At 44.1% G+C, this 22,044-nt stretch overlaps 1 protein-coding gene across 1 annotated transcript in view; it reads left to right on the forward strand.

The window, feature by feature from the left end:
- Positions 1-22,044, forward strand: part of WDR35 (WD repeat domain 35) — a 144,697-nt gene that overhangs the window by 9,931 nt on the left and 112,722 nt on the right. Inside the window, 6 exon segments of the mRNA XM_082251296.1 lie at positions 1,224-1,341; positions 5,335-5,406; positions 6,548-6,640; positions 8,983-9,111; positions 10,382-10,515; positions 13,986-14,151. Of these exon segments, the coding sequence (XP_082107422.1) occupies positions 1,224-1,341; positions 5,335-5,406; positions 6,548-6,640; positions 8,983-9,111; positions 10,382-10,515; positions 13,986-14,151 (712 nt within the window).

The raw sequence follows: 22,044 nt of genomic DNA on the forward strand, positions 1-22,044 counted from the left end.
TGTGCCATGCCTGTACCATCTGTGCCATGCCTATTCCATCACCTGTGCCATGCCTATACCATCTGTGCCATGCCTATTCCATCACCTGTGCCATGCCTGTACCATCACCTGTGCAATGCCTGTACCATCACCTGTGCAATGCCTATTTCATCACCTGTGCCATGCCTGTACCATCACCTGTGCCATGCCTATTCCATCACCTGTGCCATGCCTATACCATCTGTGCCATGCCTATTCCATCACCTGTGCCATGCCTGTACCATCACCTGTGCAATGCCTATTCCATCACCTAGCCATGCCTATACCATCACCTGTGCCATGCCTATACCATCACCTGTGCCATGCCTATACCATCACCTGTGCCATGCCTATTCTACCACCTGTTCAATGCCTATACCATCTGTGCCATGCCTATTCCATCACCTGTGCCATGCCTGTACTATCTGTGCCATGCCTATACCATCACATGTGCCATGCCTGTACCATGACCTCAAAGTCATGCAATTTTTTTACCTCGTTTTTTGCCGCGAAGCAATACCTATTACATTTTTGTTTTTGCGCCCCCCCAAAAATTTTGAGCACCAGCCGCCACTGTTGTAAGCGCTAATGAGCAGGGCCCTATGTTGAAAACATGCTTAAATCTCATCATTGATGATTGATATTTAGCATTATACATGAATTGGTACAGTTGTTATCCTCGATTTGGAACCTAAAAGAAAAGTTTGGTTTGTTTTGTTTTTTTGTTTTTAAAGAATCATATTTACCTAGATCTGATGCTGCATCTAAGACTGGGAACTGAGCGATCAAAGACAGCTGATCGCTATTTTTCCATCCGTTCAGGTATCGGATCGGATCGGATGAGAGCGGACAGGCGGTCCGCTCTCATCCGATCCCCCATAGAGAGCATCGGGGGCTGTGACACCTCCCTCTCCGCACTGCAAGCAGAGACGGAGCTGTCATCCGCCGGCTCAGCGGGGATCGTGGATTGATCCCCGCTGAGCAGCACGGATCCGCCTACGGAGGCGGACCTTGTTAAAGAGCCCTTAAGTTCTAATCAAGATATCTGTAAGAAATATTCTGTTTGGAACAAGATAGTCCAATTTTATCTGGTTTAATACCTTACAGATATATTAGGAGAAATTATGGTATTCCCTATAGTTGGCATTTTCATAAAATGTATGCATGCAATAGGTATTCACACATTATACCTTACTTTCTTTCAGATTGCTATTCCCAATAATATCCAACTAAAATGCATATCCTGGAACAAAGACCAAGGTTATATAGCATGTGGCGGAGAATCTGGATTGTTGAAAGTTTTAAAGCTGGAAATGCAATCAGGTAACTAAACTGCGTCTTTTCTGGCTATCACTAAGGAATCCTTTCAGTTTAGCTGTGGAGCAGCCTGAGTTTACTTAGTATCATTCCCCAGGAAGCAGATACTAGCCTGGAAGGGTATGTTGATGTAAGTAAATTGGGATGATCCTACAAGGTAGAGCAGTTTATTCAGGGACGTTCCTGGAGAGTGTTCACTGGTTGTGGGCACAGATTATTATCACTAGGGAAAGGAAAGAAAAACAGGAGCAAAGATTTCCTTTTTGAGGCTAACACTTGTGAAAGGTCAATATTTTTTCAGATTCTGTACATTCTGTTCTGCCAGGTAGTACTGTCCAGGCTCCTCCGGAGCAGAAGGTGTTGACAGATCTTCTTGTAAGACATTTAATTTATAACCTTCTGGAACATCCGCTTGTTTTACTGTGTCCGGGAACGTGTAGACAAGCAAATATACAGCATAAAACCGCTTTTAATGTATCTATGTATTCTTTCATAATAGAAATCATTTTTGATTCAGCTAGAGTAGATACCTGAAAATGCCATTAGCCAGATGTAAGTTACAATCAGGCTTACAGTGAACTTAAAGAAATGAGCCTAGGGTAGGTTTAGTGGTGGAGTAGTGTAATGGTATCTGCAGAACTGTGGATTCTGAAAAGTGTAGTCACCCTCCTTCTGCTATGCAACCAGCAATGGTATATCACAGGTATGGGTGTATTACATGTTAACCATTTTAGAAGTAAATTAATACTTTTGTAATCAAATTTGTGTTAAATTAGGAAGACAGGCCGGAAAAAATTAGATGGGAATATTAAAAAGTCAACATGGTGTGTAGACAGTGGTAGACTGTTACAGTTTAAAAAAATGGAACATTATTCCCCTTTTCTGGAATTGATTCTGGAAATTTGTACATTGGCATCCACACTCCCTGTAGCTCCCTGTAGCCGTCACACTAAACCTTCCTTTAACCCTCACATTAACCTATAGCCTTCACAATAACCGTGCCTCTAACCCTAACACTAACCACTCTTATAACCTTTCAGCAATGTTCCCTGTAATCCTCACTAACACCAACCCTTCCTGTAATCCTCACACTAACCCTTCCTGTAATCCTAACACTACCAATAACCCTTCCTATAATCCTATCACTAACGCTAACCTTTTCTGTAATCCTCACACTAACAATAACCCTTCCTGTAATCCTCACACTAACACTAACCCTTCCTGTAATCCTAACACTAACCCTTCCTGTAATCCTAACACTAACCCTTCCTGTAATCCTAACACTACCAATAACCCTTCCTATAATCCTATCACTAACACTAACCCTTCCTGTAATCCTCACACTAACACTAACCTTTTCTGTAATCCTAACACTACCAATAACCCTTCCTGTAATCCTAACACTAACACTAACCTTTTCTGTAATCCTAACACTAACCCTTCCTGTAATCCTAACACTAACCCTTCCTGTAATCCTAACACTACCAATAACCCTTCCTGTAATCCTAACACTAACAATAACCCTTCCTGTAATGCTCACACTAACACTAACCCCTCCTGTAATGCTCACACTAACACTAACCCTTCCTATAATCCTATCACTAACACTAACCCTTCCTGTAATCCTCACACTAACACTAACCTTTTCTGTAATCCTAACACTAACCCTTCCTGTAATCCTAACACTAACCCTTCCTGTAATCCTAACACTACCAATAACCCTTCCTGTAATCCTAACACTAACAATAACCCTTCCTGTAATCCTCACACTAACCCCTCCTGTAATGCTCACACTAACACTAACCCTTCCTATAATCCTACCACTAACACTAACCCTTCCTGTAATCCTCACACTAACCGTGCCTGTAATCCTAACACTAACAATAACCGTTCCTGTAATCCTCACACTAACACTAACCCTTCCTGTAATCCTCACACTAACCGTTCCTGTAATCCTCACACTAACACTAACCTTTTCTGTAATCCTCACACTAACACTAACCCTTCCTATAATCCTATCACTAACACTAACCCTCCCTGTAATCCTCACACTAACCATTCCTGTAATCCTAACACTAACCCTTCCTGTAATCCTAACACTACCAATAACCCTTCCTATAATCCTATCACTAACACTAACCCTTCCTGTAATCCTCACACTAACACTAACCTTTTCTGTAATCCTAACACTACCAATAACCCTTCCTGTAATCCTAACACTAACAATAACCCTTCCTATAATCCTATCACTAACACTAACCCTTCCTGTAATCCTCACACTAACACTAACCTTTTCTGTAATCCTAACACTAACCCTTCCTGTAATCCTAACACTACCAATAACCCTTCCTGTAATCCTAACACTAACAATAACCCTTCCTGTAATCCTCACACTAACCCCTCCTGTAATGCTCACACTAACACTAACCCTTCCTATAATCCTAACACTAACCCTTCCTGTAATCCTCACACTAACCGTGCCTGTAATCCTAACACTAACAATAACCGTTTCTGTAATCCTCACACTAACCGTGCCTGTAATCCTAACACTAACAATAACCGTTCCTGTAATCCTCACACTAACACTAACCCTTCCTGTAATCCTCACACTAACCGTTCCTGTAATCCTCACACTAACACTAACCTTTTCTGTAATCCTCACACTAACACTAACCCTTCCTATAATCCTATCACTAACACTAACCCTCCCTGTAATCCTCACACTAACCATTCCTGTAATCCTAACACTAACAATAACCGTTCCTGTAATCCTCACACTAACCCTTCCTGTAATCCTCACACTAACACTAACCCTTCCTGTAATCCTCACACTAACACTAACCCTTCCTGTAATCCTCACACTACCAATAACCCTTTCTATAATCCTAACACTAATTCTTCCTGTAATCCTCACACTAACACTAACCCTTCCTGTAATCCTAACACTAACCCCTCCTGGAATCTTCACACTAACACTAACCCTTCCTATAATCCTATCACTAACACTAACCTTTTCTGTAATCCTAACACTAACCCTTCCTGTAATCCTAACACTACCAATAACCCTTCCTGTAATCCTAACACTACCAATAACCCTTCCTGTAATCCTAACACTAACAATAACCCTTCCTGTAATCCTATCACTAACACTAACCCTTCCTGTAATCCTAACACTACCAATAACCCTTCCTGTAATCCTAACACTAACCCTTCCTATAATCCTATCACTAACACTAACCCTTCCTGTAATCCTCACACTAACCGTGCCTGTAATCCTAACACTAACAATAACCCTTCCTGTAATCCTCACACTAACCCTTCCTGTAATCCTCACACTAACACTAACCCTTCCTGTAATCCTAACACTAACAATAACCCTTCTTGTAATCCTCACACTAACACTAACCCTTCCTGTAATCCTAACACTAACCCTTCCTGTAATCCTAACACTAACCCTTCCTGTAATCCTCACACTACCAATAACCCTTCCTATAATTTCTTACACTAATTCTTCCTGTAATCCTCACACTAACAACAACCCTTCCTGTAATCCTAACACTAACAACAACCCTTCCTGTAATCCTCACACTAACCCCTCCTGGAATCTTCACACTACCAATAACCCTTCCTGTAATCCTCACACTAACCGTTCCTGTAATCCTAACACTAACAGTAACCCTTCCTGTAATCCTCACACTAACACTAACCTTTTCTGTAATCCTCACACTAACCCGTCCTGTAATCCTAACACTAACAATAACCCTTCCTATAATCCTCACACTAACCCCTCCTGTAATCCTCACACTAACATTAACCCTTATATTAACTCTTACACCAACTCACACTTACTCTGCCACTCTGTAATTCTAATACTAACCCTCCCTTCTATTACGCTGGGTCCTCTGTGCCAAAAACCATCCCATTCTGTGTGGAAATCCTGGAACAGAAATTTAGTGGTTTGAGAAAATTGTACTTTTACTGTATGTTCTTTTTTTCCAGATGATGCAAAGTTAAAAGGCCTTGCTGCTCCCAGTAATCTTTCCATGAATCAGACTCTGGAGGGACACAGTGGTAAGCTCTAAATAACAAAACACATATGCGTCAAGTCACACAAGCATAACGCATGTAAAGCTCAATTCCCAACGCACTAGGATAAGGCTACCTTATTTCAAATAAGTGACAGTTATTTTTAGTTCATTCCAATAAGATTTGAAAATTGCAGTCACATAGCTAAATTAGAGTGCCTTATCCTTGATATAGTATAGATTTTTTTTTTCTTTTTGCTTTGTTTTGTAAATGTCAATTCACAAAGATAATTGCATAGGGTTTTACACCTACAAATAGCGCTAGCTTCTGATGTTAATAGTGACTTGAGGTGTCTGTGAAGAGTAATTCTAGGAGGGGAAAAATAGACTAATGAGATAAAATGCTAGTTATTAAAAAAATAAAATAAAGGCTTTTATTAGTCAAATGCTCATTTCATGCGGAGCAATAACCATTCCATGTTTGATTAAAAAAGAAAAAACTTATCATGCGAAAAAAACAAACATGTAAAGCATCTAATGTGACTTTTGCGAACTGTCGGGGTTAGTCCAACATTTTGGTCCGTGATAGTTACCTCCAAGATTTTTTTTTTTTTTTACCAATATAGAAATTGCAACCAACAAGAGAGTGAATGCCCCCAGGTGGTAAGAGTGGTAAAAACTCTAAGTTGGGTGGAAATAATGAGTAGCATTTCTGCCTTGGAGCACTGGGGTCATTGGTTCGAATCCTGGGCATAACACTATGTGCATGGAGTTTGCATGTTTTTCTTGTCTTTGCGTACATTCCTCCTAGTACTCTGATTTCCTTCCACACTCCTAAGACATGCTGGTAGGTTAATTGGCTCCTGTGTAAACTGGCCCTAGTATGTGTATGTATGCGAGTTAGGGACCTTAGATTGTAAGCTCCTTGAGGGCAGTGACTTAAGTAAATGTACAATATATAAAGTGCTGCGTAAATTGATGGCGCTATATAAAGAAATACAACTGGAACCTATGTTAGGGATATTTTCTCTTGGGGTTCCCATGAGGTATAAGAAGCCTGTGGTTGATGCAGACCACAATATTCCATGTGTAATTGACTATATTTCAATCGATTTTGCAGGGTTTAAAGAGCTTGGTATACATTAGGATCTGACATGCATTGAAAACTCTCTCCACTTTTGCTGTAGGATCTGTACAAGTGGTGACATGGAATGAACATTTCCAGAAATTAACTACCAGTGATCAGAATGGACTCATTATTGTTTGGATGCTGTACAAAGGTAAACACTGGTGGTGCTGGTTGAGTTTTGGACATTCATAAGTAAATGATCCTTGCAATCCTGTATATGCTTGACAATATTACACTGATCTGCCACATCTTAACAGGATAAGTTGGTAGGGAAGGTGCAAATCCATGAAGAATTCATGAACCAGTCAACCTTTTATGAGGCATCAAGCACCCATCAGGAACCAGGAGCACTGTTGATAGCAATAAGTTTTCAGGTCCCCAATTTCTTGGCACCTGGGCTTTATCCAGTCCCAAGTTATCTGCTTCTGAAAGATCACAGTGATATACAGAAGACTCTTTCACATTTTAAATGAATGCAGTTATTGCTGATAATCATTAGCATTGTTGGTTACTTTCAGTTAAGCTGAATCTACAGTAGAAAGCTGCATGGAGTTTAGTGTTCCGAGATTGTTCTGTGACAGTTATTCAAAAAAGGTCTATATCACTGAATTTCATATTTAGGTTAATAATATTATTTTATACTTTGGTATACTACTATATTAAAAGAAACATCTAAGGATAAAAACATGTTAGCTAACTTTTAGGTATTTCTAGACTCTACTTTAAAGGAAACTTTACCCATAACAACTTGACAAAAAATAATGTTCTTTAGCAAGGAACATCCATTCCATATTAATAATTTATGCTACCAAAAATAGTGTGTTCTGTAAATTGCATTTTCCCTGTTTCTTCTTGCTGGAGGCTGCCATTTTGCTGAAGCCCAAAGCCCATGAACAGCTGTAAATCATAAAGCAGAACTAAATTGATTTACTGGTTTCAAAATACAGTATGATTTGATTGTGTCCTTAAAGCGGTTTTATCCTCACAAAAAAACAAAAAAAAAAAACAACAAAACCTGCAGGACAAAGGCATAATGAGCTAGTATGCAGCGCATACTAGCTCATTATGAAATACTTACCTTAGAATGAAGCCCCGACACGGTTGCCCGGACACCGCTGAGGGAGCTGTCATGTTCCCTCGGTGTCTCTTCCGGGTTCGGCGGCTCCGGCGCTGTGAGTGGCCGGAGCCGCGATGACGTCACCGGAGCCACGATGAGGTCACTTTCGTCAAGGAGCTCTGAAGGTCTGCCGGACTTTCAGAGCACATGCGCCGCTGACTGCATGCAGGGCGAATATCTCCCAAACCGTGCAGGTTTAGGAGATATTCATTTTACCTACAGGTAAGCCTTATTAAAGGCTTACCTGTAGGGAACAGTTAAGTATACTCCGATACTACCGCTTTAACCAAACTGTCAAACCATCGAAAGGCTGGAGTCTTAACTGATCACATGTGCAGTAGGCAGTTGCCGTTCAAACAGAAGCAGCGTCTTTGGCTGTAAAGGATAGGAGGGTTTAATACCACTATAAGGCTGTCAGCAGATCGGCCTCTACAAGTTCAGCAGTGCCTAAAAATGCCTAAAATTAGAGAGCAACTGAGCCTGTGCAGAGCAGGGTGAGACAGTGTATTACTGGATTTTAAACCGTATAGACACTTATTTTTAATGTTTTACATAGCTATGCCTGCAAAAGGGGCCAGTCTGAAGTGATCTAGCAGGACTTAATTTTCTGACTAAAGTTCCCCTTTAAATAGTTAGTGAATGCTGTCCTAATCCTGAAGGAAATGAGCATGGTCAGTTGGAAAAATCCAGTATGACCGATCACTGTTGCTCAAGTTTGATTTGCTGGAGGTGTCAGCTATAGATTGCTGGTACCCATAGGCATAAGAGACATAACAGTACAAAAATCAACTGAATTGGGCTTTTAGTCTTTTTATATTGTGGGTAAGTCAAAATTAATGCCTAACTCCAGCCAAAAGATTTTGATTCACTTTCTATCCTAGCTATCCCCTATCACACTATAATGCATACAAGGTGTCTGCATGATGGGGAGTGAAGGGAATACTTTATAGTGAAAGCCTAACATTGATTTGAACCCTTCTGCAAGTTTTATGTAGTGCTTTTATGACTGTTTATATTTTTTTGGAGAAATTTCTCATTCTGTCCTTTCAGAGAAAAGAAAGGGAAATCTCTGCACTGGGCACAGAAAGCAAATAATAAAAAAAAAACCTATCTGAAGGTTATAACCTGTTTTTTGTATGCAAATCTATTAAAAAAAAAAAAAAAAAAGAGAATAAATTCAGACTAGAGTAAAGTATTGGCATCATTGGACACATACTTTCACTTGTGTTAAAGAAAAAAAAAATTACATTTATCATGACTTCAAACATTTAAATATCTTTTATACTATTTTTCCTTTTACAAAGAACAATACTGTATCTGTGCTGTATTAGTCACTTCCTTATAAATGTAATAAACTGTAAAATGCTTCTTCGCAGGCTCCTGGTATGAAGAGATGATCAATAACCGTAACAAATCAGTTGTGCGCAGTATGAGTTGGAACGCTGATGGCCAGAAGATTTGTATCGTATATGAAGACGGCGCTGTTATTGTTGGTTCAGTGGATGGTATTAACAGGCTTCTATATAGTTCTCTCTGACCATGATCTTAGGTTATGTCATCTGCCAAGCTAATAAGAGCATTGTAGACTCTGGCCATACACACCCTGATTTGAGCATTGCTGATTTAGCTGAGGCCTCTGATAGAGGGCTTCCCAGAGGTGCGATAAGTAGTACTGTACTTCTGAGTTTTAGAATATGATTGTTGGAAAATCTGGGCATGACAGTTTCATATTCTTCTCTTTTCTATTCTGAACAGAAAATGGTGTAAACTGTGCACATGCCCGTTTATTGCCTGACTGTATTTGTACACTGTGGCATTTCTCAACTACCTAGAGAAATGTCTGGGCAGGTGAAATTACACTGGACATCTCTAATGGTAATGAGAAAGATATGTACATTTTAAAATGAACCCTGGGGAAATCATAGAATTTTCTAAAGTTAGTCATACATTATTATATTTTGTCACAATTTGGCTGTTTGGCCATAATTATATGACAGTCTCGCTGTCTGTAAACCATGCATTGTCATATCAAGGGACTTCAGAAGACTACCATTAGATACAACCTCAAACTAAACATTTGTTAGGGCAGTTTTCTTTTTTTGATATGGCAAAGAAAAGCTAGTTCTGAACCAAAAGCATTAAATATGAACTTACTATACAAACAGTGCATAGAGGACATGATGAGATATTTCTAAATTACCCCGTTCCTTTGTATATGTGTGGATTAATTGGCCTATTCATACCATACATAAAATGATTACTGTTGGCATATACACCTACTGGTTCAAGGAAGTTCAGGAGTTGCTTATTTTCTGCAGTTGTACCCAGTATGAGAAGCCTCTAAAATTGCCTACATGGCCCTATTGTATTTACATTATCAACTCTGAATTCACCCCATAGAGACTGCCGCATATTTCCAGGGGTTCACATTTTCAGCACTAGAAAGACAGCAAATGATATGTCCACATCCACCTTATGTTGTGTTTCTTATTTCTGAGCTTTCATGAGTTATCAGAAGATATGTTTTAGCCTAGTAAACAACTTTCCTTTCTAGATACATATTTAGGGAATAAGAGATATCCAATCTCTAACATCCCCTAATAACTGTACGTCTGTAGTTTCTGACCAGAAGTGAAGGGGAATCCCCCCCTTTTTTGTTCCATACCTTTTTAATTTGTATTTTAAACAATATTTGTATATAATACAGTACTGCCCTATGCTGTGATATTGAGTTATTACCTTTTGTTGTAACTTATTGTTTTTTGCTTCATACAGGAAATCGAATTTGGGGTAAAGAACTGAAAGGGATACAGCTGTGCCACGTTGCATGGTCCCCAGACAGCAAAATCCTTCTGTTTGGCATGGCAAATGGAGAAATACATCTTTATGATAACCAGGGAAATTTCATTGTAAGTAACAAGAACCGTACTCTTTGCCCACACCAGATCCATGCTGTGCAATCCACAGTGAACTACACAACCTCCCCTCTTTGGTCCCTTGCTTCTTAGCAAGCTTGAAAAAATCCCATTCATGGAAATTCCCTTTGAAGAGGCTGTTTATTGCATGTTCCAGCAATGGCCTTTCAATAGGAGTGAATACAGTGCCGTAAAAAAGTGTTCATACCCCTTGAAATTTTCCCCTATTTGTCATGTTATAATCAAATGTGTAAATGTAGTGGAAGGAAAATGATAAATGGTTTTCAAAAGTTTTTACAAATATCTGAAAAGTGTGGGGTGCATTTGTATTTAGCCCCCTTTACTCTGATACCCCTAACTAAAATCTAGTGTTACCAATTGGCTTCAGAAGTCACCTAATTAGTAAAGTCCACCTGTGTGTAATTTAATCTCAGTATAAATACAGCTGTTCTGTGAAGCCCTCAGAGGTTTGTTAGATAACCTTAGTGAACAAAAGCATCATGAAGGCCAAGGAACACACCAGACAGGTCAGGGATAAAGTTGGGGAGGGTTGGGTTATAAAAAAATTCCCCAACTTAGAACATCCCACGGAGCAATGTTCAATCCATCATCCAAAAATGGAAGTATATGGAATGGAGTATGGCACAACTGAAAACCTGCAAAGACATGTCTGTCCACCTAAACTGACGGGCCAGGCAAGGAGAGCATTAATCAGAGTAGCAGCCAAGAGGCCCATGGTAACTCTGGAGGACCTGCAGAGATCCACAGCTCAGGTGAGTGAATCTGTCCACAGGACCACTATTAGTCGTGCACTCCACAAATCTGGCCTTTATGGAAGAGTTGCAAGAAGAAAGCCATTGTTGAAAGAAAGCCATAAGAAGTCCTGTTTGCAGTTTGCAATAAACCATCTGGGGGACACAGCAAACATGTGGAAGAAGGAGCTCTGGTCAGATGAAACCAAAATTGAACTTTTTGGCCCTAAAGCAAAACACTATGTGTGGCACAAAACTAACACTGCACATCACCCTGAACATCACTTCCCCACCGGGAAACATGGCGGTGGCAGCATCATGTTGTGTGGATGCTTTTCTTTAGCAGGGACAGAGAAGCTGGTCAGAGTTGATGGAAGATGGATGGAGTCAAATACAGGGCACTCGTAGAAGAAAACCTGTTAGAGTCTGCAAAAGACTTGAGACTGGGGCGGAGGTTCATCTTCCAGCAGGACAAGGACCCTAAACATACAGCCAGAGCTAAAATAGAATGGTTTAGATCAAAGCATATTCATAAGTTAGATTGGCCCAGTCAAAATCCAGACCTAAATCCAAGCAAGAATCTGTGGCAAGACTTGAAAATTGCTGTTCACAATTACTCTCCATCCAATCTGACAGAGCTTGAGCTATTTTGCAAAGAAGAATGGGCAAAAATGTCACTCTCTAGATGGCAGATTCAATGGCTTCTGTTCTCCAAAGTATTGCCTCAGGGGGGTTGAATACAAATACATGCCACACTTTTCACATATTTATTTGTAAAAAAATGTGGAAACCATTTATCATTTTCCTTCCACTTCACAAATATGTGGCACTTTGTGTTGATCTATCACATAAAATCCCAATACAATACATTTATGTTTTTGGTTGTAACATGACAAAATGTGAAAAATGTCAAGTAGTATGAATACTTTTACAAGGCACTGTAGGTTTTTTCCTTTGCATGTGCAAAAGAACCAAAAGACCAGTAAGTGAGTTTATAGTGGCAGCTGAAAAGCTCCCTGTGGGCTGCACTGCAAGGATAAGCATAGACAGATGAGACCACACATTAGGAGTGGGATAACTTAAGTTCAGTCAAACCCTAACTAAGCTTAAATCTGCTCTTACCCACATTCTAAACATTATTCTATCTATTATTACAGGTACCTACATAGCGCCGTCCTTTTACGCAGCACTTTTACATATGTATTGTACGTTCACATCAGTCCCTGCCCTCAAGGAGCTTACAATCTAAGGTCCCTAACTCACATTTTTACAGTACACATATTAGGGCCAGTTTTAGAAAGGAGACAATTAACCTACCAGTATGTCTTTTAAGTGTGGGAGGAAACTGGAGTACACGGAGGAAAGCCACACAGACACAGGGAGAACATGCAAACCCTATGCAGGTAGTGCCGTGGTTGGGATTCAAACCAACGAGCTAAGTGCTGCTAGGCAGAAGTGCTAACCACTACCCTTTATCAACCCTGTAAAAGGAGAAATGCCTATGCTTACCTATTCTAAAGTCACTCTGGACCAGCTTCCAGTGTCGGCTTCAGTGTAGAGAAGGGACAGCCGACTATGGATGCCCCATAATGAGCCTATGGGTGACGCCATCACACCAGCTCTGCAGCCATTGTTAGGGATATCTCCTCTACACTGAAGCTGGCTCTGGAGAGATTATGTAACCGGACCAGAGCGACTTAGGAATTGGTACGTATAGGAATCTTTCCTTTTACAGGGTACGTAGAATAGGCTTAGAATGGCGCTGGCTTAAGCTTAGTTACTTTTTTTGACTGAACTTCCACTTTAAGGATAACTATACCAAAGTATAGTTAACCTTTAAATGAGTATTTTCCCTGAGTGTCTCCCACACACAGTGGGACATGCAGTCATGATAACACAGCACTGAATCATATAACAGAGACTTCTGTCCCACTTACAATCATTGTGAGGATCTTTAATAACATGACAGTAAGACATTATATACAACTTGGAATAGGATTAATCAGGTTGACTCAATGCAGCACAGTTGCAATGCTTTCTGGCTAATATTATCATTTCGCTGATTGGTTTTACATTTTGTTTGGAGATTCTTTTTTATTTGTGTCTTTCAAAAACTTACAAATGATATACTGTACAAATGATGCACTGGGCAGAAAAGTGGCTTAGTGGTTAGCATGTCATTCTCTCCCGGTGCTTGCGTGGGTTTCCTCCCACTTTTCAAAGACATGCTGGCAGATTAATTGGCTTCAGTCTAAATTGGCCCTAGTATGTGTGGATATGTATGTGAGTTAGGGTCCTTAGACTGTAGACCTGGACTCATTGAGGGCAGGGACTGATGTGAATGTACAGTATGTAATCGCTGCGTAAATTGACAAGTTCTTTATAAATGCCTGTAGTAATAATATAAATAATAATAACAATTAGGATGCTCTAGGGCAATGATGGCGAACCTTGGCACCCCAGATGTTTTGGAACTACATTTCCCATGATGCTCATGCACGCTGCAGTGTAGTTGAGCATCATGGGAAATGTAGTTTCAAAACATCTGGGGTGCCAAGGTTCTCCATCACTGCTTTAGGGTCACTGCTGGTGAAAAATCATCACTTTATAAGGTTAGTATTTGAGTTAGAGACACAAAATAGAGAAATGAGAAAAAGCCATGCAATTGGTCACTTAACTAATATAAGGATGCTGTGCGTCTCTCTTTTCTAGGTGAAAATGGTTCTAAGCTGTTTGGTCAATGTGACTGGTCCTCTGAGCATTGCTGGAATGCACTGGTACCCAGGCAATAAAGGATATGTGGAGCCAGATTGCCCCTGTCTGGCTATATGTTTTGACAATGGAAGATGCCAGATAATGAGGCATGAGAATGATGAAAGTGAGTAAATGTTATGTCATATTTTACTGTTCTAGAGAAACTGACCGCATGTTTTTGAGTAATATTTATGTATGTATCGAGTATGGTCAGATCCTGGCGACAACCAGTCTGCAGTTTGCACTTATGGATTAAGACCAGGTTAAATAATGAAAACAACATTTCTCTTACGTCCTCCGACAGTCGCCGCCCACTCACAAGTCTTCACCAATGGGTATTGACCTTTGCTCCGTAGGAGTAGCTAGGCAACAAGAATTGTTAATACAAAAGCTTTTAGCATAGACACACCCCTAGGGGCTGTCCTCTCAGTCAATACCTCCCTGCACCAGCATTCCCAACTCAGTTTGACTTTGCCTAGCTTAGGAGTAGCTGGCTTTCCTGTGCTGGGGCTTAGTCTCAGCCTTCTACCCTTTATTTGATTTTATTTCAAGTATTTTTCTCTTTTCCTTGCTAGCTGTTATTTTGTCAGCCTTAGCTTAGGGATCTTCTGATGAAGAATCATCATGCGGAGCTGGGTCTCGGACTGGCCGCCCTGGATCCCAGGGCTGAGAGCCAGATGGATCCCCAGCCTGCCATTGAGCGTTCAGCTTAGGTTTTACCCTGGCACATTGAACGACCCATTCCTGTTCGCTGCAGGGATGCTGCCTGTGAGGTGGCTACCTCACTGGACGCCATGACTGCGGTCCACATGCGTCCTGGCTGCAGCACTCCCTGTCTGCCCTGATTGCGGTTTGTCGCTGGAGACGGCTCCCCACGCCATCTGGTAAGCACCTTCTGTGTGGGGACCTTCTGTATGGGTGTCAGTCTGTGGCTGTGTATTACCCTCCATGTCTGTGTAACTGCGGGCTCCCTGTCAGATCCCTGTGTGGCTGCTCTGCCTGTGGGCTGCGGGGGTGGGGGGGGGGGCATCCTGCTCTGCTGTTTATTATGCTCTGGGTGCAGTTTGTGTGCAGACATGTGTGTGTGCGGCGGTCAAATTTATTTGCCTGAATACTGTGACCAGCCCTGTCCCTATGCAGCGCCGTGTTTTGGCGCCATTCGCCGCCATTTTGGCGGGCGGTACTCATCCAGGCACATGGCGGCGCCATTTTATTGTAGCCTTCTCCCCCGGCCGAGCGGCCATTTTGCTGGAGCCTTCAATAGGCTATATCAGTCAGCCAGCATTGCATCACTTCCTCTTTCTCTGGGAACAGCGATTGGTGGCAGCAGTCTGGTGTGCTCTCTCCAGGTTTTTACCTTTTTGTCCTGTCATTCCTTGCTCAGTATTGTCTATCCCTGCGAGGTCTGTGCATACAGCAGTGTGCGGTGGGCTGCGCTCGCCGTGGTATTAAAGGGCCAGTACCTTTATACTTTTCTGTACTGGGGCATGGATTCTCAGGATAGCAAGTTTCCCCCCGCCCTGGTGGGGGACCAGGGGGCTGCTGCACCCCCCGAGGGGGCCGATCTGACCACTGTAGTGGCTTCCTTAGTGTCTCAGGTGCAGATGCTGCTGGCTGAACGATCCGCAAAAAGGGCCAGGTTATCCATTTCCTCTGATTCAGAGGGCGATGTGGCTGCTGTGGCTGGCATACCCTTGTCAGGGTCCCGCTCATCTTTGGACCTTGGGGGGTCTGAGGGGGAGGCAGAGGTGGAGGTGGTTGATGTTTCCCCCCTGGAAGAGCTTGCATTCATGAATGAGCTGATTGCTTCCATAAAGGACACCTTGCACCTGGAGGATGAGCCTACTCCTCCTACTAGGGCGTCTTCTTTTGGAACACAGAGGGCTCGCAAATCAGCGCAGGTTTTTCCCTGCCCTGCTGAATTTCACCATACGGTTAATGAACAGTGGCGCAATTTAAAGAAGCCCTTTACTGTGCCCAATAAGTTTAAGCTGTTTTATCCGTTTGCGCCTGCCACCGACGAGCGTTGGTGTGTGGCGCCTCCGGTGGATCACGCGGTAGCCGTTTTGAACAAAGCTACTGCGGTGCCTTCTGAGGATACCCCGGTTTTCCGGGACCCTACGGACAGGAGAATAGAGTCTCTTGCCCGTCATGCCTATATGGTGGCTGGTTCTATGCTGAAACCTATTTTTGCCTCCATTATGGCGGCACAGGCTGTTGCTGATTGGACCAAGATGCTCAGGCGCACCTTGGCGGCTGAATCCGCTTCACCTACCACGTTGGCTATGGTGGACCAGATCCATCAGGGTGTCATGTACTTGTGCGATGCGGACTTGAATTTAGCTCCCTTGGCTGTCCCTTGACACTGTCCAGCGTGGCGATACTGAATCGTCGTCTGATTTGGCTGAAGAACTGGTCGGTCGACCAATCTTCTCGCAAGACACTGGCGGATTTTCCCTACGCGGGGTCTCGCCTTTTTGGCGAGGCTTTGGATACCCTGATAAAAGGGGTTACGGGGGGCAAGAGTACTCTCCTGCCCCAGTCTTTCAAGCATAAGTCTTTCCGTGGTAAGCGGAATTCCTCGTCTAGGCCCTCCCAGGGGTCCTTTCGTGCCTTTCGGTCGCAGTCCAAGGGCAAGCCCTTCAAAGGCCAAGGCTCCCAGAAGAAGCCGTGGGCGGGGAAGCAGAAGTCCGGCCAGTCCGGTTCAACTTCCCATACCACTTCCGCCTGAAGGGGCGCCCTCACCCGTTTCTGGGGTGGGGGGACGTCTGCGCGGTTTCCTACAACCTTGGCTGGCCCGCGTTCGGGACAGATGGGTTCAGGAAATCGTTCGATCTGGTTACAAGATCGAATTTCTCTATCGGCCGGCGGGCAGATTTTTTCCCTCAAATCTTCAGCTGTCTCCGGAGCGCTTGCAGGATTTGCACTTAGCGGTGCGGGACCTGCGGGCCCAGGGGGTGGTGGTCCCGGTGCCTCATCGGGACAGATTTCGGGGGTTTTACTCCAATCTGTTCACTGTGCCCAGAAAGGAGGGCAAAGTGCGTCCGATTCTGGACTTGAAAGCTCTGAACCGCTTTGTGCGGGTTCGCAAGTTTTGCATGGAATCCCTGCGCTCAGTGGTGGCTGCCCTGAGTCCGGGGGAATTCATGGCCTCCATCGATCTGAAGGATGCGTACCTACACGTCCCCATTTTCGAGGGTCACCAGAGGTACCCTCGATTCGCCATTGCGGAGGATCACTACCAATTCGTGGCGTTACCTTTCGGTCTCGCTTCGGCTCCGCGGGTTTTTACCAAAGTGCTGGCGCCGGTTCTGGCCCTGTTGCGAGCACAGGGCATTGCTGTCTTGGGGTATCTGGACGATATCCTGATAAGGTCAAACGCCAGTCAGAGCCTGGTGACCAACCTGTCCACCACGATGCGGACTCTGCAGGAGTTCGGTTGGACCATAAACATTCCGAAGTCGACTCTGTGTCCTTCGGTTCGCCTTCCCTACCTGGGAATGATTCTGGACTCTGTCCAAGCGAAGGTCTTCTTGCCGGAGGACAAGCTTCGGACTCTTCAGGACGAGGTCAGGTCCCTCAGGGACAACCGGCACTCGTCTCTCCGGACATGCATGAGATGTCTAGGTTTAATGGTCTCGTCTTTCGAGGCGATCCCTTTTGCCCAGTTTCACACTCGGGGTCTCCAAGCGTAGATTCTGGCCGAGTGGGACGGGCGGCCGCAATCCCTGGATCTGCGGATCTCGTTGAGTCACGACACCAGAAGGGATCTTCTGTGGTGGCTCCAGTCCCCGGCGGTGTCGGGGGGCAAGTCTTTTCGTCCATTATTATGGACGGTGCTCACCACGGATGCCAGCCTGTCGGGCTGGGGTGGTGTTCTGGGCGTTCTGTCCGCCCAGGGAACTTGGTCGGAGGAGGAGTCCTCCCTTCTGATCAACATTCTGGAATTGAGAGCGATAAAGCTTTGCCTTCTGAGATGGACGGACCGCCTTCGGGGCCGTCCAGTTCGGGTTCAGACGGACAATGCCACCGCGGTGGCCTACATCAACCACCAAGGGGGCACCAGGAGTGCCCGAGCGGCTCGGGAAGTGGCCGACATTCTGTCTTGGGCCGAGACACACGTCCCGGCGATAACGGCAGTTCACATTCCGGGGGTGGAGAACTGGCAGGCGGATTATCTGAGTCGCCAGACCCTGGACCAGGGGGAATGGTCCCTTCACCCGGATGTCTTCCAGATGTTGTGCGCGAAGTGGGGTTCCCCGGATGTGGACCTGTTCGCGTCTCGTCTGAACAACAAGGTGGAAAGGTTCGTGGCACGGATGCGCGATCCTCGGGCAAACGCCTCAGACGCGTTAGTGGTGCTCTGGCATCAGTATCGTCTGATGTATGCCTTTCCGCCGATTCAACTGCTGTCCAGGCTTCTTCGCAGGTTAGCCTCGGAACCGCACACGGTGATTCTGGTGGCGCCGGACTGGCCTCGCCGGTCTTGGTACGCAGACCTTGTAAATCTGGCGGTCGACGATCCGTGGCGTCTGCCACTTCGAGAAGATTTCCTGTCTCAAGGACCGATATTCCATCCTGCTTTACAGTCGCTGGCTTTAACGGCCTGGCTGTTGAAAGCAAGGTCCTGAAGGATAGGGGTCTCTCCCCTGAGGTCATTCCCACTTTGATCAAGGCTAGAAAAGCCTCTTCGGGGAAGATTTACTACCGTACTTGGAAAGCGTATTTTGCCTGGTGTGAGTCCAGGGGGTATTTCCCTCGCTCATACTCGGTGTCGAGAGTGTTGGCTTTCCTTCAAACGGGCGTGGACCAGCGTTTGGCGTTGGCCACGATTAAGGGTCAGATTTCTGCGCTGGCCGTTCTCTTTCAACGCCTTGTGGCGTCTAATTCATTGGTTAGCACCTTTGTTCAGGGGGTGCTACATTTGGCCCCTCCTAGGAGGGACCCTTTACCTCCATGGGATTTGAACTTGGTTCTGTCCATGTTGCAACAGGCTCCCTTTGAAAAGATCAGGGAGATCTCGTTGTCTCTGTTGTCCAAGAAGGTTGCCTTTTTGGTGGCAATCACTTCGGCTCGCAGGGTGTCGGAGCTGGCGGCTTTGTCCTGCAATTCTCCCTACCTTGTGGTCCACAAGGATAAGGTGGTCCTGCGGCCTAACCCATCTTTTCTTCCGAAAAGGATCTCGGAATTTCACCTGAATGAAGACATTGTCTTGCCTTCGGTCTGCGCGAAGCCTAAGCATCCGAAGGAGGTTGCCTTACATTCCTTGGATGTTGTCCGGGCGATCAGGGTTTACCTGTCATCCACTAAATCTTTTCGCAAGTCGGATTCCCTCTTTGTCCTTCCTGAGGGACCTCGGAAGGGCATGGCGGCGTCGGCTGCGACCATCGCCAAATGGATCAGACAGATCATTGAACAAGCCTATGCCTTGAAGGGGAAGGTTCCTCCCTTCCCTGTGAAGGCGCACTCTACCAGGTCTTTGAGTACGTCTTGGGCTTACCGTCATCAGGCTTCTGTGGCCCAGGTGTGTAAGGCGGCGACTTGGTCGTCCGTTCACACCTTCTCAAAGTTCTATAAGGTGGATGTTCAGGCATCGGCTGATGCCTCCTTTGGCCGTAAAGTTCTCAGTGCGGCAGTTTCCTAGGGACCCTTGTTTTGGTGGGCCCTTGGTTGTTGGGGTGTTTTACCCCCGGGTTACTTGTTTTCCTGGGTTGTTGCTCCTGTTGAGCACGTTTTTTCCTGTTGCCCAGTTGGTTCTCTTACTGTGGTAAGGTTCCTTTCTCTGATGTGGGTACTGCGTTGCCTTTCTATGGTTGCGTCTCCCACCCCTCATGTCTACACTGCTTTGGGACATCCCATTGGTGAAGACTTGTGAGTGGGCGGCGACTGTCGGAGGACGTAAGAGAAAACTGAATTTTTGTAAAATCTTACCATAAAATTCCTTTCTCTGAGTCCTCCGACAGTCGCCGCCCCCCGCCCCTCTTTTGGGGTTTTTGTGTACTCTTACTGCTATGCTACCAAACTGAGTTGGGAATGCTGGTGCAGGGAGGTATTGACTGAGGGGACAGCCCCTAGGGGTGTGTCTATGCTAAAAGCTTTTGTATTAACAATTCTTGTTGCCTAGCTACTCCTACGGAGCAAAGGTCAATACCCATTGGTGAAGACTTGTGAGTGGGCGGCGACTGTCGGAGGACTCAGAGAAAGTAATTTTACAGTAAGATTTTACAAAAATTCAGTTTTTAGATTGGCTTTACATACAGTGCCTTGAAAAAGTTTTCATACGCTTGAAATTTTCCACATTTTGGCTTCATCTTTCTTCCTATCAACTCTGACCAGCTTTCCCTAAAGAAAAGCATCCCCACAATGTGATGCTGCCACTACCATGATTCACGGTGGGGATAGTGTGTTCAGGGGGATGTGCAGTGTTAGTTTAGTTTTACAGATAGTGTTTTGCTTTTAGGCCAAAAAGTTAAATTTTGGTCTCATCTGACCAGAGCACCCTCTTCCACATGTTTGCTGTGTCTCCCACATGGCTTCTTGCAAACTGCAAACAGGACTTCTTATGGCTTTCTTTCAACAATGGCTTTCTTCTTTCCACTCTTCTATAAAAGCCAGATTTGTGAAGTGCACGACTAATAGTTGTCTCCCACCTGAGCTGTGGATCTCTGCAGCTCCTCCAAAGTTACTATTGGCCTCTTGGCTGCTTCTGATTAATGCTCTCTTCGCCCGGCCTGTCAGTTAAGGTGGACAGCCATGTCTTGGTAGATTTTCAGTTGTGCCATACTCTTTCCATTTTCAGATCATGGATTGAACAGTGCTCCGTACTGATTAATTTACACACAGGTAGACTCTTGTTACTAGTTGGGTAACTTCTGAAGGCAATTGGTTCCAATAGTTTTTTGTTAGGGAGGGGTATCAGAGTAAAGGGGGCTGAATACAAATGCATGCCACACTTTTCACATATTTATTTGTAAATCGTTTTGAGAACCATTTATCATTTTTCCTTCCACTTCACAATTATGTGACACTTTGTGTTGGTCTATCACATAAAATCCCAATAAAACACATTTATGTTTTTGGTTGTAACATGAAAAAATGTGGAAAATTTCAAGGGGTATGAATTCTTTTTCAACGCACTGTATAACTAGTACCCTTGCATATACTCAGTGAAGTGACTGGCCTCCAGTGATACACAGATGTAAAACAAATCCTCCTACATAGGTTGTACCTGTTTACCTGAAATTTTCTCTGCCTCTGATCAAAGTGCAGAATTCTGAGCTGTCAGAAATAAGGGGGCAGAGAGCTGAAGTTATACTCTGCAGAGCTCAGGGAGGAGAGTTCTGAGAGCTGATAGGAGGGAAGAGACCGACAAAAATGACACTTAGTGCTCTTAATTGAGACAAGTACACACAATAATGTTGAAAGTGAGACATTTTGAAATGTCATGCCAAATATTGGCTCATTTTGGATTTTATGAGAGCTACACATTCCAAAAAAGTTGGGACAGGTAGCAATAAGAGGCCGGAAAAGTTAAATGTACATATAAGGAACAGCTGGAGGGTCAATTGGCAACATGATTGGGTATAAAAAGAGCCTCTCAGAGTGGCAGTGTCTCTCAGAAGTCAAGATGGGCAGAGGATCACCAATTCCCCCAGTGCTGCGGCGAAAAATAGTAGATCAATATCAGAAAGGAGTTTCTCAGAGAAAAATTTGAAAGAGTTTGGAGTTATCATCATCTATAGTACATAATATCATCCAAAGATTCAGAAAATCTGGAACAATCTCTGTGCGTAAGGGTCAAGGCCGGAAAACCATACTGGATGCCCATGATCTTCGGGCCCTTAGACAGCACTGCATCACATACAGGAATGCTACTGTAATGGGAAATCACAACATGGGCTCAGGAATACTTCCAGAAAACATTGTCGGTTAACATAATCCACCGTGCCATTCGCCGTTGTCATCTAAAACTCGATAGGCCAAAAAGAAGCCATATCTGAACATGATCCAGAAGCGC

The sequence above is a fragment of the Pelophylax lessonae genome (assembly GCF_965119305.1).
Source record: "Pelophylax lessonae genome assembly, chromosome: 3".
Classification (NCBI taxonomy): Eukaryota; Metazoa; Chordata; class Amphibia; order Anura; family Ranidae; genus Pelophylax; species Pelophylax lessonae.